This window comes from Zeus faber (genome assembly GCF_960531495.2).
Source record: "Zeus faber genome assembly, chromosome: 20".
Lineage (NCBI taxonomy): Eukaryota > Metazoa > Chordata > Actinopteri > Zeiformes > Zeidae > Zeus > Zeus faber.
In genome coordinates this window covers 7114417-7131549 of record NC_137207.1, presented here as the reverse complement: position 1 = coordinate 7131549, position 17133 = coordinate 7114417, and the positions used below count along the sequence as shown (strand labels likewise).

Sequence of the window (17133 nt, the reverse complement as noted above, 5' to 3'; positions counted from 1 at the left end):
CAGCGAGATGGTCGACACCAGTTCCACCCTTTGTGTGTCCAGAACATAGATAGCAGCAGACTGCACGCTAACTATGTTAGCTCAATGCATGGCTGCAGAGGGGATCAACTAGCCTAGCTCCTCTGAAATTCTGGAAATGCACCTTTGAGCATCTCAGGAGTTATCTCAAGAGTTGTTTAAGCAATCCACCATTTCGTTTTTAAGAACTAAACCTTAATAATAAAGTAAAAATAAAGTATTTTTGCACACAGTGCATTTCACCGCTGCCTCACAGCAAGAAGGTCCTGGGTTCGATTCCCGCCTGGGGCGCTGTTGGCACCGTGCTCCGGGCGGGTTATCGCCCAAATAGGAGCCTTTCTGTGTGGAGGTTGCATGTTCTCCCCGTGCTCACATGGGGTTTCCTCCACCTAACGTCAGAAAGGACCCCCACCAAAAACATGCACACATCATCGTCTGACCAGCGATGGACACTCATCACCAGGTCCCCCGTCCACGAGTGCTGCCCACTGCTCCTGGCTGTGGCCCCGGAGGAAGGACAAGCCAGGATGGGTGAAACGCAGAGGCCTCATTTCACCAGCCACCATCCAAAGCACGTGTCGTAGTGTGGTGTGCTGTGTGACGATTAAAGATTGTTCTTCTTCTGTATCAAAATATTTTAACAAAATAAGGGGTTGTTTAATATTTTTTTCTTGTAATTTTCCCCATTATGGATATATACTCATATTAATTTGAGTTTGTGTAAATTGAGTTAAGCAGATCCACCTTGAAATCTATTAACCTATTCAATACAAAATGTATGTGCACTGTAACTATGTATACTGCAAATGCCTATTGGCGCCTATTAAGTTTAGGGTTACACACAACACACAGCATGTGTTATTTTTTTACTCTTTTTTAGAGAGAATAAAAAAAGGTGATTTTTTTTTTTTTTAAAGGAAGACACATATAGTACGTGCCAGTAACGTGCCTATTGTCTTGGTTACTATTTGTTCTACTTGAAGTGATTTGGATGCACACACACGCCCGGAAACTCAAGCACACGCTCCATGTGGGGTAGTTATTCATTAACGTTGGTTTGGGTCGGCGGTGCGCTGTCAGGCCTCAGTCGTTGCTTCCTAGCCAGAGAGCATAGCGAGCCGCTTGCAAATGGACCTAACATTAGACCGGGCAGCGGGCCACAAGCGATTTCCAATTGGACGTGGTTTCAGTTGGACTTCAAGGCGTTTCTTAAATGTAACTCGCCCGTGCTGACAGTCTGATCGCACCGCACTGCGTTGAAACATTAATGGGTTGCACAACAATGCCTGGGCAGCGTTGGACGCCGACGTCTGCATCACAGCCGGACGAGCGGAATTCAAACTCAAGATCTGTTTGCGGTTATTGTGATACAATAACGTCATCAATAATCAGTCAATAAAATCGACCCCCCCAAAAAAAAAAAAACAACTTCTGCACGGAAACTTAATGAGCCGGCTACTCGAACAGCTCAGCCTCTTTGAATCATTAACCTCACGGGGATTCACAGGGATTGCGCTTTTCACTTTGGAACTCTGTGACCCCCTCCGCCCCTCTCCCCCGCCTCGGCGAGATGACAGCCATTTTGCAGCCCGCTCATCTCATCTCATCTGGCTTGTTCCACAGTGCTCTCCCCAACAAAGATGTGTTGACTTTGTTCTCCCGGCGTGGTCGGCCCCCTTGTGATGGACGGCTCATTGATCGCCGTGTCCTGGACATTCCTCTCCCCCGTCCGGCGATGAGGACATCTCCCTTGTGAGCAAACGGTGTTTTTGTCCGAGACGCAGGCGGAGGAGGGAGTGACAAAGGCTTTTGACTCAGAGAGAGGACGTCTCAGACCGTGCCTCTGATGAGGAAAGTAGCACTCAGCAGGTCTTTCTTCCCCCCAACAAGCAGTACCCTTTTACACTTTTTTAAGGGTAGACATCATTTAGGTCTTATTTGATTTGAGGAGGCAGGTTGATATGACCGCTTTAAAAAGCTGTAATCCATGGGAGGTTTATGAAACAGAGGTGCCCAGCAGGATCTCTGGGTAAGTTGTGTTTGTGTCTTATCACTAATCTAAACATAGATTATTATTTCTGAGCATGTTGCATTTTTTTAAGCTTTTTCTGACTCTCCTACTCAATTTTGCCAGTTTCCTGTAGAATGTAATATGTTTGATGGTTTATCACACTGGGAGGACATAGGCCTATATTTAAATAAAACTGTTGTAATATGTTAATATAATTGGAATAGTCTAGTTACTTTCTATATAAATGTAAGGTAAAACTTCAATTAAACGTAATGTGTTAGTATAGGTTTTACACAATATATTCAGAAAGCATTCATAAGGAAATCTTAAAGTACTCATAAAGTTCAATATAATATGAGCTTGTGCATCCCCTGACGCACACAAGAAGAGACCTTAGAATGCCCTGACATGTGACCTTTTGTCCCGGTCGCCAGTTGCCCCGGCAACAGGGCCACACCGGAGGCTTTTGTGGCCCTTATCACCTAAATATGGTGACCCTAGCTTCGTGGGGACCCCCAAGGGTGTTGCGTGTCCCGCCCCCATTCCCCAATCCATGTGCATGCACTCACTCACAAACACACACACACACACGCACACACACGCAAACACACGCACACACACACACACACACACACACACACATGCACACGCTCATTAAAGTCCTATCATGTTTCATTTAAATTCACATAACACAATTTCTAATGCGTTGAAAAACGCAAAAAGAAGGATCTCTGAGCAGAAGCTGTACTGTCATGGTGTCGCCACTTGGGGGCACTGCACTCGTCCAGCAGTGAGCCCTTCTTCAGATTCTAAAGCATGTCGAGAGCTCAGTCAATGAGATACCAACAAACAATCAGATATATAATACTATCAGAGGGAGGCTTGAGAAAATTATGCCTAAATTGATACATCCAGTTTCATTTTAGGTCGATAGTTATCAAGCATCCTTTGCCGCGTATTCAATGTTATCTACCGACAGAACGAAGTCGAGCCGGAGCTCATAGTATCCACGACGCACAAAAAGCTTGTGACAGGATTGAATACATCTTCCTGTTCAGTGTCCTCCAGAGGTTTGGCTTTGGTCCTGTTTTCTGTTCATGGATCAAGATTATATATATACGGCGCCTCAAGCCTCGGTTGGAACAAACAAGATAATAACCAACTATTGTCCTCTCTTCCGCGGAACAAGACAAGGGTGTCCCCTGAGCCCCCAGATATTCGACATCACCATCGAGCCCCTGGCAGTAATGCTAAGAGAGACCACGAGTCTGGTTTGAGGGCGAAGCGGGGGACAAGTGCATAAACTGTCACTGTATTGTATTGTGTTTTATTCAAGATTATTTGTCACATACATATACATACGTTCATACATATATGCAGTGAAATGTCTTTGCAACGCGCCCGGAGGTTACGCACAATAAGCTCTAAAAATGCTAAAACGCTGATGTTCTCCTTGTTCTTTCCGATCCATATACAGTGGTACCTCGACTTACGACTGTAATTCGTTCTATAAGAACGGTCGTATGTTAAAACTGTCGCATGTCGAAGCCATTTTTCCCATATGAATTATGAAATCATGAAGGGTGAAAATAAACAAAATACACAGCACAAACACAGTATATATGAAAAAAATATCGATAAGCCACGAACTACATGCACACATGATGTAGGTCGCCTGCTGACTGACTGCTGACTGGCTGCTGACTGGCTGCTGACTGGCTGCTGACTGGCTGCTGACTGGCCGCCAATGCGCCAACTGGAAATTTCCACGCTCGTATCTTGGAGCAGTCGGTCGCAAGTCGATACAAATTTGCCTGACTATCGCTACTCGTATCTTGGATTAGTCGTAAGAAGATGCAGTCGTAAGTCGAGGTACCACTGTACTACTATACCGATTGCTCTAGACCTTATAATCAAGTTGGGGCAGGTGTCAGGATATATGTTAAATTGAACTAAATTTAAATGATAAAGCACGTCCATTGTCGCTGCAGAACTTCCCTTTTTCCGTTAGTAAGGATAGCTTTACTCACTTGGGTGCTTGTGTCACTTGCAAGTGCAGGGGTCTGCTTGACAATAACTTTAAAATAGCGTTTAGTAAGGCCAAACAGCACATGGAGAGAAGGCCGACGCGCCCCTTGTCACTCACTGGTAGGATGAATTGTGTAAAAATGAACGTCGTGCCCAGATTTTTATTCCTGTTTCAAGCAATCCCAGTCTTTATTCCGAAATTCTTTTCTAATGAATGAAATAAGAGCACATCTGATTTAATTTGGAATAAAAGTGTACCTCAAATAAAGAAAGAATATTTGGAAAGACAAAAGGTGATGTTTTGGGTCCCTGATTTATCGAAGGATGAGTCTCCAGTTTGGTCTCTTATGGAGCAGCATTCAAGTGATCTAGTGTCATTTCGCTCATTAAATTCTGCCCCAATACCCTCAAGTAAACGCTATTGGACGAACAATTATTATACCCAATTATTCATGGTTCTCTAAATATACGGTCTCAGTGTAGCACCCATTTTAAACTTCAACAAGCTCGTATTATTTTGCCTATTTTGGCAATGTCAATTTTGCTCCCTCTCTCACAGACTCATCTTTTCAATTATGGCGCAGGAGAGGGATCAAGTGTGTGAAGGACCATTTTAAGGAAGGGCACTTTATTTATTTTATCGAGCTAAAGAATGATTTTAATATTCCCCAGTCACATTTCTTTAGATACCTGCGGGTACATAGTTACGTCAAAGCACACTTCTCTCTTACAATTCCGCAGAGTACAGTACCTGGATAGAGTGTCTGAGCATGGATCCAGTCGGCAGAGGTCTGGTGTCTGTAGTGTATGACAATATTCAGAGGGTCCCCTCCCCATCACTTACTCACCTAACAAGGCAGTGGGAGGAAGAGTTGGGAATTACCTTATCAGATATAAATTGGCAGGCTACACACTGTTGGTACACTCATTATCAATATGCATTAGACATTAGGTTGTTGCAGTTTATGGTTCTGCATAGGCCACATTTATCTGTGAGTAAGCTGGCAAAACTATTCCCTTGTTTGGACCCAACCTGCATCAGGTGCAGTCGAGACCTAGCTAGCCTCAGTCACATGTTTTGGTTTATGTCCCAAACTGACGCCATTTTGGACAGGGATATTTAATACCTTTTAATTTATGTGTCATATGGTTATTGATCCTGAACCATTGACTGCGTTGTTCGGTGTAGTCAGCCGATCACAACTTATCAGGCTGCAGCGTTCTCCATCTTACTTGCTAGACCTCTGATACTCCTTAGTTGGAAGAAAGTTATGCCACCATCTCACAGTCGCTGGGTGGAGGAGGTAATGTCCTATCTTAAGCTTGAACAGCTTAAATAAACTGCCCGAGGCTCCACCGAGAAGTATTACAGAATAACGTCTGGCAACCATTTCCGACCTATTTTTTGATTGCATTCCCCTTCATTAATACAAGGTAGCTACCTTTTTTTTTTTCAATTTCAATTGTGATTCGGCATTTGTATTTTTGTTTTGTTTCATATTAACTTATTCATTAAGTGGCAATTTTTTTGTATTGAAGTGGTATCTCACTGATGGTTCATAATGCTAAGTAATAATGTGTTTCTATTTTTCTATGTATGTCTTATTTTGGAGTATTGAGTGCTACTGTGAGTGTACAAATATGTGAAAATCGATACAAATATTTGAATATAGGGATGTAATACACAATGGGCTATAATAATTCTCCAGTGGCCCAGGAAATGAGAACAGCATCTACGGCAAACTCACTGCGGAGCTCCTGCAACTCCTGAGAGATGCGTTCCGTTGTCACGCTGCCTCGGCCAGGACGTCCCAACAATCAAATAAAGATCAACAGACTAGACCACAGACGCAAGATAAGAGCTGGAATGAGCGCATGGTCGGGACAAAAGGAGGAGCCGGAGAGGACGGAATGAACTTGGACGAGTTTCGGAAGGCTCTGACCTGCGTGGTCGGCCCCGACATCAGTGCAACACAGGCGGAAAGGTTCTTCAGTGAGGTAAATAGTGAGGAAAAATAATAATACTTTGTGTAAAAGGTGGGGGGCGAGCAACCTCCACCTGCCACCATGCAGTATCTGTGTTTCCTTGACCTGTGGTGTTTTCATACGCCGATGTACCCTGGATGGTCCTCGCTTAATGAACCCCGCTTCTACCTCTTCACGACCAGGTAGATATCAACTGTGAGGGCCGTGTGGACTGGCAGCAGCTCTGTTCCTTCCTGACGCGTCAGTACACGGAGCGAGATCGCTCATCCAAGCCCAGAGACGCCGTGCTGAACGCAGAGCCGGAGATCCGACACTGCTCCCACAAAAAGGTAGGCAGCTCGACCTATTCAAGTCGACCCATTCCCCCTTTGCTTTTGCTTGGTCTTAACTTGTTTCTGCATGTCTTTTGATTGCTGTCACACACAACTCTAGTTTTATTGAATCTTCATGTCCTTCATCTCTGAATTTGGGCCCGAATTGTCTGCCAAGTCTTAGGCAGTTCTGAGTTTCTGCGGAGACTATTGAGATGGCTGTGGCGGATGACACCAGAGCTTTTGTCTCTACATATTCAATCGGTACCTGCCAAGCTCAAGCAGCCCCTGGTCCCATATCGCCCTGGACTTATACAATAACTCTTCCTCCACCCTCAGGTGGTTTCACAGCTCTCCTAGTTGTGGTTTGGATTGCTTTTCCACTTCATTCCATTTCCCGCTGCCTCAGCCAGTGAGACCATCCAGAGCTCTTCCTCTGGACTTGATAGAGTTACGGACATCTACCCTGAGCCTGAGTAGGAGCTGGGAAGCTGGGTAGTCAATGACTTCTCTCCTGCCTCCAGGCCTCCACTTCCCCTCATCAGCAGTCAGCCACCTGCACCGTCCATCAGTTCTCGGACTACAGGAGGATGCGCCACAGTTTGCAGTTCCTGGTTGACTTGAGAAGTTATGGCTCTGAGGAGCATTGCTGGGTTCCTGGCTGGGACATCTTGGACCTGGAGCTTATTAGACTAGAGACTTTCACACTTATCACCCTGACTGGGACAGTTGCTTCTAGAGGGAGACTTGTTGCCATGCCTGCTGTTGACCAACAGATGGCATTGTCTACTTTGCTCATTACCAATTGACATTTATTTTTAGCAAGCAATTCCGATGGAAGAAACACCCCTTCTTATTGTCCATAAGACTCATTACTCATGCTCGTCCCTTCTTTGTGCCAATGCAGCAGGAACCAACAGTGCGTGTAGTTGCTCTTGTTCATCCACCTCCTCTGCGCTACATTAGCATCAGTAGAGGGGGACAACTCACCGTCTGGAACAGCCGTCTGCACATCCTCAAGACTCTTTGGGTAAGTGAGCTGGAGCACAGGAAATTAAATGGAAGTATACACACTCACTGACATGTGCACATGCTGTACACGTTTTCGTTTTTTTTAAACTCGTCATTCTCAGCTTCATGGCGATTGTGCAGAGGAAGGGGTCAACAAGGGCAGATTCAGGGCCTGGACCACTGATGCGGTCTACATGGGCAACGTCCGCAAGGTCGCCATAGCAACCGGCGGCAGGGACCTCCACTTTATCGATGTCTCCACGACCACCATCTCCGAGGATGTCATCCTCTTTGGTAGACCTTGACATAACTAAGTCTGATTTGATTTGTACTAAACCGTCCCAAAAGACTCATATCTGTTATGTTTTGTCAAGGTTTTCATAAGGTTCCTACTGCTCTCTACTACTGGTACGATGACAAGGTAAGACTTTTTGTAAAACCGAATAAAAATACAATTCTTTGAGACAAGCCTGATAACATTGTGTCAAACTTTGCTGTTTCTCCTCATAGGCACCAGGGCGGCGCTCGCTACTGCTCTGGGGTGATGACAAGGGGGGGGTCAACTTATTGTGGTTTCTGAACCCCTCTAAGGGCCTGTTTGAGAATCCATTTAATGAAAACAAAGGCCCCCGGAGGATCTACATGCCTGTATGCAATGTTTCCAGCCTTAGATCTGTCTCTGTATGAGCAATCAATCATGCAAGACATCATAGAAACGTTAATAGGTTGATTTTGCAACTCTTGATCTATCGTCCATTACAACAGGACCTGGGTGACCACAGCAAAGCAGTTTCCTATCATCACTTCCCCAACGTCCACAAGGAACCGATCAACCGGGTCATATTCGAGCCATCTTCTGACCTGATCATGACATCGTCCGAAAGCGACGTTACCGCTGTGGTGATAATGCACGTGTCGTTCCGGAGGGAGCCTTACGTTTGGAGAATTGACCAGGTACTAATAGACATCATATTGCATCTAGTCAAAATAGTGTAAGGTTCACACAGTAGTGAAACATTGAAGTGTTCAGGTTGGGTGAGTCCGGGGCCAAAATTGTAATCGTCGTAATGAGGCTTTAACTTGATTTTCATAGCTTTATGCATGATAAAAAATTGTTGGATTTGAGTTGGCTTTGTCTGGAAACAATAAAATGCAATAAAACAATAAAATTCACCAAAACAGGCCGTAAAAACAGCGAAGAGCAGTGACCTAATATATATAAAAAAACAAATGGGTGGATGAAAAAAAGGACTTTACTTTTATTGGTTCACACAGATACCACCCAGAATGTGTGGGTCAGAGTCTTCTGCTCTGGGTGACACTGACCCTGTTGGCCAGGTCAGCTTTTAAATGTCTCCTCCGTGAGATTTCATTCTGCTCTGATGGTCCGATCGGAGGACAAATAAACAAACACCAGTTAACGACCTCTTGGCAAATGTCACATCATCTAATTGGATTACACTGACCTGCGTGGTGCTGTGTTTTATATGCTGTCCAAATCTCAGATCCTTCCAGCAGGGCAGTGGAGGGGAAAAAACAACCATTTGTGGAGGAAAAACTCCAGTAGCAGAAGTTTAAAATAATATTAAAGTGGGTGTTGGCGAGTTACAATAGTGATTTTATGGATCCATAAAGTGTCTGGACAATTCAACAATTAAGCTGCCCTCGGTCATTTCCCGGAGCAAACAATTTATTCCAGGCTAATTAAATTTCTCTAATAAGAAGAGCAGACAATTTTACACAAATCCCTCAAATGGTTATTTTCTCATTCGTGGATCATGAGCTTTTGCCTCAACTCGCATACCGCATTGAAACTTGCCTCTTCCGGCTTCTTCCCCTAGTCCCAAGAGCGTTCCTCTGCTTTCGTTTGCAGGGAGTCCGATGTTTTGACTACAGCAGGCCTCTGAGAGCGGTAGTGACGGGGGGGTTTGACCCAGTGGTAAAACTGTGGAACCAATTTGTGACAGCCCGCCCGATTGCTACGCTGAAGGGTCACGAAACCACCGTGCTGGATGTGGTGATCTACCACCCCGTTGGCCAGATCTTCAGCTACTCAAAAGATGGGGTAAGTCTCCACCCATGGCCCATCCGAGCCTCTGACCCTACTGAGTATTCTGCAGATTTCTAACACTTTGAGGTTGGTGGTGTCGCTCCACCAGGAGCTGAGGATATGGGACATTTCCTCCTACCTCTGTCTGGAAACCATCCACCTTCAGTTCCCTTGCCTGCAGCTGGGGCCCTCCCTGGAGCAGAGCAACTTCCCCTTCCTCCTGGTGAGGGCTCCCCTTCCTGGGAAGACTCAGCCCCACCTGCTCGTGGCTTGCAAAGATTACCTGGCGCGGTTGAGACTGACGGACAAGGGACGAGCAGGAGGTGAGACCGGATCGACTTCACAACCTCCACCGGGTGCGCCCCTCTCCTGCGCCCTGTACAACCCCAGCCTGAAGCAGGTGGTGACCGGATGCAATAACTCCTCCGTCAGTGTTTGGGACGTAGAGACGGGGAAGAGGTGTCTGACCATCACCAACGCCCACGGAGAGGAGGCGGTCACCTGCATGGCTCTGGACGTCTCCCACAGGAGATTGATCACCGGTGCTGGCAACGGCACTATTAAGGTTTGCTGAACTGAAGTCACGCTTCCGTCCCGTCCCCTATCGTTTTAGCTTTGTGTCCTGTCGTTTTTGTGCTTACAAAGGTACCGTTGGTCACTGCTCTCCGAACAGGTGTGGGACCTCCTGAACGGACAGAACCTGCACAAGATGGAGCCCGTAGGCTCCTCTGAGGTCACAGGCGTCACCTGTCTCTGTAACAACCGGCTGCTGGCTGTGGGGTGGAGCCGGCGCATAGCTCAGTATGACATGACGGCGGCCAAGGTGAACGGGAAGATGTCTTGAATATATAAGGATTGACCCCCTGCCTACATATCCATACCCGCGTCATCTTTGCTGGTGCTTTTGTTTTTGCTGGATGTCCTGCACAAAATAATCATTACTATATAGTGACCTACTCTGCCTCAAACATTGAACTAAGCTATTAATGCAACATAATTATAGATCTGGAGGCTTAAAACACATTTAGAAATGTGGCCTAAATACCATAATAGCACTTGCAACTGTAAGCTTCAAATCCACTTTGAGAATGAGGGCCTTACATCTCCTTATCCACTCTCGGAAACCTTTTAGAACATAGATGCGTAAAACAGCTAGAGAAACAGGCAAAGGGCATTTTCCAATACAAACACACAAACTGTCTGGCTCTGCAGACCGCCACATGTTCACACCTCAGATGCACACTTTGTTACCTTTCGCCTCAGCCTTCGGGCATGGCCCAGTGGTGCGGAGAAATTCCTACCGAGAAGAGCCACAGCAGCAACTGTTTAAAATCCACTGGGGTTTTTTTTCTTCCTTCTTCTCATTTCAAGGTCCTCTACGTCAGCAGGACCAAGTGGGCTTTCTAAGAAAACATCTTTTAGTCAAAGCAAACTTGTAAAGGAATGTTTTTCACTGTAACTGATACTCGGGAAATACGCAAAAGTGAACAAGGTGGACTTGAAAACCCCGTAGGAAGTGCGAGGGAAGAGTACAGCACCGTGTTAGGCACCACAATACACCAGTCATTCACTTACATGTCGGCTAAGGTAGTTTGCAGTTGTCTAAGAAATTACTGTATTTTAAATAAGGTTGTCTGAAGAGATATTTGTTAGACACCACTCATGCATTGCCCACAAGAGTTAAATCAAGCCATCAAGTATATTAAACCCTGATATCCATCTTTAATATTTGTATAGACAACTGCGCTTGGTGAAGTGAATGACCTTGAAAGCCAAATTGGCATTGGCATCAACCAATGTTGACATTTTGAATACGTTATTAACACTTATATATGACTTTGCCCAAGGTCGGAGCTTTTACAAGGGTCTGCTGAATGGCCGGGCTTTGACAAGGTCTCCATCTGTACACGCAGGATTCATACGTGAGGATAGACATGTCGTGGAAGTCCAAGAGGGTGTACAAATCTGACATCTTAGAGCTTTGCCACTGCCCTGCCTTGGGGGTCGTTGCCACGGCGAGCCACGATGGAGAGGTCATCGTCTGGAGGCTGGAGACCCAGGCTCCGCATCTGTGGCTCCAGAGAGACGCCACACAGTCAGGGTGAGGGGGCAAGGATGTGTGTTTGTGTGTGTGTGTGTGTGTGTGTGTGTGTGTGTGTGTGTGTGTGTGTGTGTGTGTGTGTGTGTGTGTGGTGATTAAATTACTTTTGCCACAAGCCGCTATTTTAGATTATCTTTAAACCCGCTAAAACCCACTGAAATGCTGACTCACACACACACACACACACACACACACACACACACACACACACACACACACACACACACACACACACACACTCACACACCTACACACTCACACAACTTGTGCAATATCCGTGCAATATATTGACCCTAGGATGACACTGTAATAATTTAGTAAGTACATAGTAATCAGTTACACCTTAGAGCTACACTATTGATTTAGGATGTGCATATGATTTTATAAATAATATATGTATATATGTATTTTTTTCTGTATTTTTGGCTATTTCAGTATATTTGGTCAAAAATTTTCATCTTTTATGTTAAGCTTTCCTTTCATGCTAATTTTCTATATGAAAATATACTTGCCGGAATACGCAGATTCTGATTCTATATATTTTTTCCTCCATTCAGTACGGCACCTCCTGTGGACAGTCTGCTGTTCCTGCAACACAGGGCTGGTGGCAAGAAGTGGAGGAACGGAGCGCTCCTGGTCTCCTCACAGGGCGGCTCTCTGTGTTTCTGGAGTTTAGCTGGACACACACACCCTCTTGGTGAGAGAGGCTTGAGGCGAAAGAAGAAAAAGAAGAATGGATGGATGGGTGAATGGACAGATAGATATGACGTTAGAATATCATTCCAATGAAAGACGGAAAAAATACATTTTCACCTCTCAAAACTCTTCAAGTGGCTCAGCAGATAGTAGTGACCCTGACACAGCCAGCTGTCATTTTTCATCATCCCCCCCATAGGATGGATTTTGAAATCACTGACAGTTAGAGCTGTTGACTTGGATGTGTGCCTGGGCCATTTCTGGCAGCCCACAACTATGCCACCCTCTAGATCCCAGCTGTGTTTAGCAGTGAGGGAAAAACGCACGGAGGCCACTGAGGGCACTGTGAAAGAGAGAGAGAGAGAGAGAGAGAGAGAGAGAGAGAGAGAGAGAGAGTGTGTGTGTGTGCGCGCGCATACTTCTGCTTCTTTAAGTTTGCATGCCTTTGTCTGGAGGGGAATCTTAGACATGTTTATGTCCCAGGCGCAATGCCAGCCATGTGAACACAGAGCCTCATCTTAAAAATGGGATTATGGGGGAGAACACACACACAAAATTCACAATCTTCACTTTTTTCTCTTAATTTGTCTGACCATCTTAAACAGTCAACAGTAAAAAAAAACAACCCAACTGTGACATAACAGTTCTTCATGCCTTTTAACTAAATAATTCTAAACCTCTACGGGTGTAGAGGAGACCAAACCTAATGCAGTCAAGGCACACACATCTCTGCCTTTGGAGAATATAGTTCAGACCGATTTTGATTTATTTCTCAGACATGATTGATTTACGTGAAAGCGCAGTGTATCTGATGGGTGGAGGTTATGATGGTAGACTGTTGTATTCCTTCCATATTGCAGCACAGTTTTATGGCCCTGACCAGCTGGGCGAGCGTGTGTTAGCGCTGAGCTCGGATCATCTTAATAACACCCTCCTGGTCTCAGGAGACACAACAGGCTGTCTTCAGGTCTGGGACATCTCACGCTATGCCCTGGACACCATGCACCAGGTGAGAAGGTGTACGCATGCCAGCCACAACATTAAAACCACCACTAATAACCACCAACATTGTGTAGGTCCCCCTTGTGGTGCCAAAACCACTGTGACTCGTCGAGGCATGGACTCCACAAGACCTCTGAAGGTGTCCTGTGGTATCTGGCACCAAGACGTTAGCAGCAGATCCTTTAAGCCCTGTAAGTTGTGAGGTGGGTCCCCATGGATCAGGCTTTTTGTTGCAGCACATGGGCCCATAGATGCTCGATCGGACCCTAACCCCGGCCATCCACATGATGTAGAAGAAAACGTGATTCATCAGACCAGGCCACCTTCTTCCATTGCTCCATGGTTCAGTTCTTCATGGGTCAGCATGAGCACTCTGACCGGTCTGTGGCTACACAGCCCCATAGACAGCAAGCTGTGATGCACTGTGTGTTCTGACACCTTTCCATCATAGCAGCATTAACACTTTCAGCAATTTGTGCTACAGTACCTCTTCTGTGGGTTTGAACCAGACAGGCTAGACTTGAGCTCACCACATGCATCAATGAGCCCATGGGCGGCAAAGACCCTGTCGCCGGTTCACTGGTTGTCCTTCCTTGGACCGCTTTTGGGAGGTACTAACCACTGCAAACCGAGAAGACCAACAAGACCTGTCATTTTGGAGACGCTCTAACCCAGTGGTCGTAACAATTTGGCCCTTGTCAATGTGGCTCAGATCCTTACGCCTGCCCATTTTTCCTATTTCCAACACATCAACTTCAAGAACTGACCATTCACTTGCTGCCTAATATATCCCACCCTGTGACAGGTGCCAGTGGAACGAGATGAACAATGTTATCCACTTCACCTGTCAGTGGTTTTAATGTTGTAGCTGTTTGATGTATATCTGCGTGTACGACTGAAGTGTAGATATCCTCATGGAACGCACGTTTTCTCTTTCAGCCGGCGTGTGAGCAGCCTCCTCTGCGATGCTCCTGGAAGGCCCATGAGGGGGCGCTGCTCAGCGTGGAGGTGGCGGAGCATGCTGGCGGGGTCTTCGTGTTCACCGCTTCGGCAGACGGGGACGCTGGACTTTGGACCGCCGGCGGTAATCACGTGGGTTCTTTTGGACAGGAAGTGCAGTGGAACGTCGCAGACCCGGCTACCTATACGCGGTGAGGCTCAAGGTCTGGTTGTGGCTGCGGTTGTTTATGCCGACCCTTTATGGCCGAGTGGGCAGGTCGAGAAAGAAGAACGACGTGGTCCAGCTGTGGTGCTTCTACTCCTCGTAGACCATGGCACTAACACTGCATGGATCAAGGGTTGCATTACCCATGAAGCTCAATGGGTAGAGAATGGCACTTTTATCATGACATGTTTTCAATGCTAGCTTAAGCCAAACCATGCCTTGGGCATTGAAGCCAACAACACAACTCTGCAATTGGATATATTAGCTTCAGAGCAACTTCAATGGGTCAAAAGGGCAAAGGCAGAGGAGTGTATATAATGAATCATTATGGAGTAGATTTGTGTGTACACCAATGGACCCATGAACTGAAATTAACCTATTAGTCCTACCTCCTCAGGGAGATACAGGACCAGGTGACAGAGCCATGGATGAAAGAGACGGATGATGATGAGCATGATGATGATGATGATGAGGCGGAGGAGGAGGAGAGTAGCCAAAGGGACCAATCGGGGCTCAGCCAGGTGAAAGGTCAGTCCCTGACATCTAACCCAGCGAGCGGAGGTGAGACTTCACAGGAGCAGTTTGATTGTGAAGGTGACCATTTCACTCCAAAACAGGTGCCTCTAAGGCAATGGATGACACGCACACACACACACACACACGCACACATGCACAGAAACACACACACACACACGCACACATGCACAGAAACACACACACACACACGTACACACACACACACACACACACACACACACACACACACACACACACACACACACACACACACACACACACATATCCCCTCTCTGAACCAGACTTGCCCCAGTCACATTTGGCTGTACACAGGGAATGTCCCTCCCAGTAATTACCACTGTCTCAACTGTATTCCTTTGTGTGTATAGCCACTGCCGAATGTAAATAGATATGAATACACATTATTGGATTAGCGCATTCACTTTGGGGCTGCCTTTCAAGTTAATACAATCTGATACTCCGATTCAATCGCAGGGACCGATTTCGACACATTACGGGGAGCAGAGGCAGAGCATTCCTCACATTCTACTGCTCAAAAAATCTGGAAGCGAACTCTGGAACATTCATGTTCTGCTCCAGAAACGCCTGGCAGGTTTTACTCCGCGCTTTCTGTGCCCGGAACGCCAACCTGCCAAAAGAAGTGATTAGCTGTGTTTCTCCGCGGGACGCGCCCAGGAACATACAGCACACTCACACTCACACACACACACACACATAACTAAATCCCTTCAATTGTCTCTGACTGTTCGTTGTAGCCTCACCACCACCTTCACCGTGGCACACACAGCCTTCTATCAAGGTGGAGACTCGCAGTCGTGCTCAACTTCACCAGGTACCACCACATACACACACACACATACAACGTTACCTTCAAGATGTCCATCTCACTTATGCATCCATCCATCCCTCCCTCCGTCCTAACTGTCTTTGTGTCAGCGTGCGTTCCCTGTGGCAGGGATGTGTTCTCCATATCGGGCGCTGGACCTCCAGGTGAGTTCTAAGTCAGTTTCGGGCGCAGCGTAACCGCATAGGGTGGGAGAACATAGGTTTTAAATACCTCTAAATGAAGGACTGTTCCTGCTCTTACAACCTCAGCCCGAGTAACCCCAACTGACCAACTAACCCACCCAAGTGAAGCCGCAAACTCACAAACAGTTAACAACGATATTTGCCCAGCATCAAAAATCAAAAAAAGGCCACGGCCCAGTTCCTTTCAAGATTCAATCAAAGTTGACCTCATAAAACCCTGGCCACAAGCTCCGTTGGCCCCTGGTGTTTCTCTCCCCATAATTTGAGGATGTTTCGGAGCAGGGGTGGCCGGTCAGTAAAGCACGACCATCAAAAGTTATGATCTGCGCTGGAGGAATGCGACGGCTCCACATCCTCTACAAGGCCCAACGGTGGCTGCTCGCATTCCACGGTCAGACCGAAGTTGTCCAAAAAAAGCCTGATGGATTGAAAGGGGATCATAAGGAGTGAAAGAAAGAGGAAAGGATTTATTTTTTGTTCTATATCGGGAAACTTCCGATTATCCCTAGCCGCATATCCATATTATTTATTATCCATAGCTGCAGAGAGGCTGTTGCTTGCTTGTGGTACTTTTTTACAATTCTCTCCTACGATTAGGAAGAATCTAATATAATACGATCACGTGATACATTCCTCCTTTTCCATCTGTGTTTGTATGCGAAGCCGTGGGCCACTTCTCTTCAGGTTGCCGTTTGATTTCGGAATAGACGCAAAGGAAACGCGCTCCCCGCCGTCGCTTGGTTCTCTTGTTCACAAATCTTCTCCTCCATCTTCGCCCACATTCCTCCGTTTCAGCAGGAGTGCCAGGAGACGTCTCCACCCGAGGATTTACCGTCGAGCCCCTGGATCTGCCGTCAGAACCTGTGGCTCGCCGGCAGCACCGAGCCCAGCTCCCTGTTGAAGAGCAGCTCGGAGGAGGGAAAAGCGCACCACCTAAATGATCGATGGTGTTGACGGGGAACACCTTTTTAATAAGTTGCCGTTTCATTGAACGGCTTCACTTTTATTGAGACCTTTTTGAATGTGTTTTGAATAAAGAAAATCTAAATATAGCCAATAAATGAAGGAATGATCCAGATGTTTTTTATTTTTCACTCTAACTGGAATTGCACGTTTATGGCTTTTGACCACAATACAATCCCCCCCCACTGCCCAATGGGCCCGTCTTTGGATTTCCATGGACTCCCC

General features: G+C 46.4%; 1 protein-coding gene across 1 annotated transcript; it reads left to right on the top strand.

The window, feature by feature from the left end:
• Nucleotides 1–5932: 5932 nt before the first annotated feature.
• LOC307245262 (cilia- and flagella-associated protein 337) lies at nucleotides 5933–16899 on the top strand (the record flags this gene model as incomplete). Its single annotated transcript, XM_080020738.1, has 18 exons — nucleotides 5933–6055; nucleotides 6226–6372; nucleotides 7262–7384; nucleotides 7488–7659; nucleotides 7740–7786; nucleotides 7876–8013; nucleotides 8131–8319; nucleotides 9239–9430; nucleotides 9525–9980; nucleotides 10089–10238; nucleotides 11329–11516; nucleotides 12074–12213; nucleotides 13073–13221; nucleotides 14154–14365; nucleotides 14777–14907; nucleotides 15672–15748; nucleotides 15853–15906; nucleotides 16744–16899. 18 exons carry the CDS (start codon nucleotides 5933–5935, stop codon nucleotides 16897–16899), a joined length of 2844 nt encoding a protein of 947 aa, XP_079876864.1.
• Nucleotides 16900–17133: the final 234 nt, after the last annotated feature.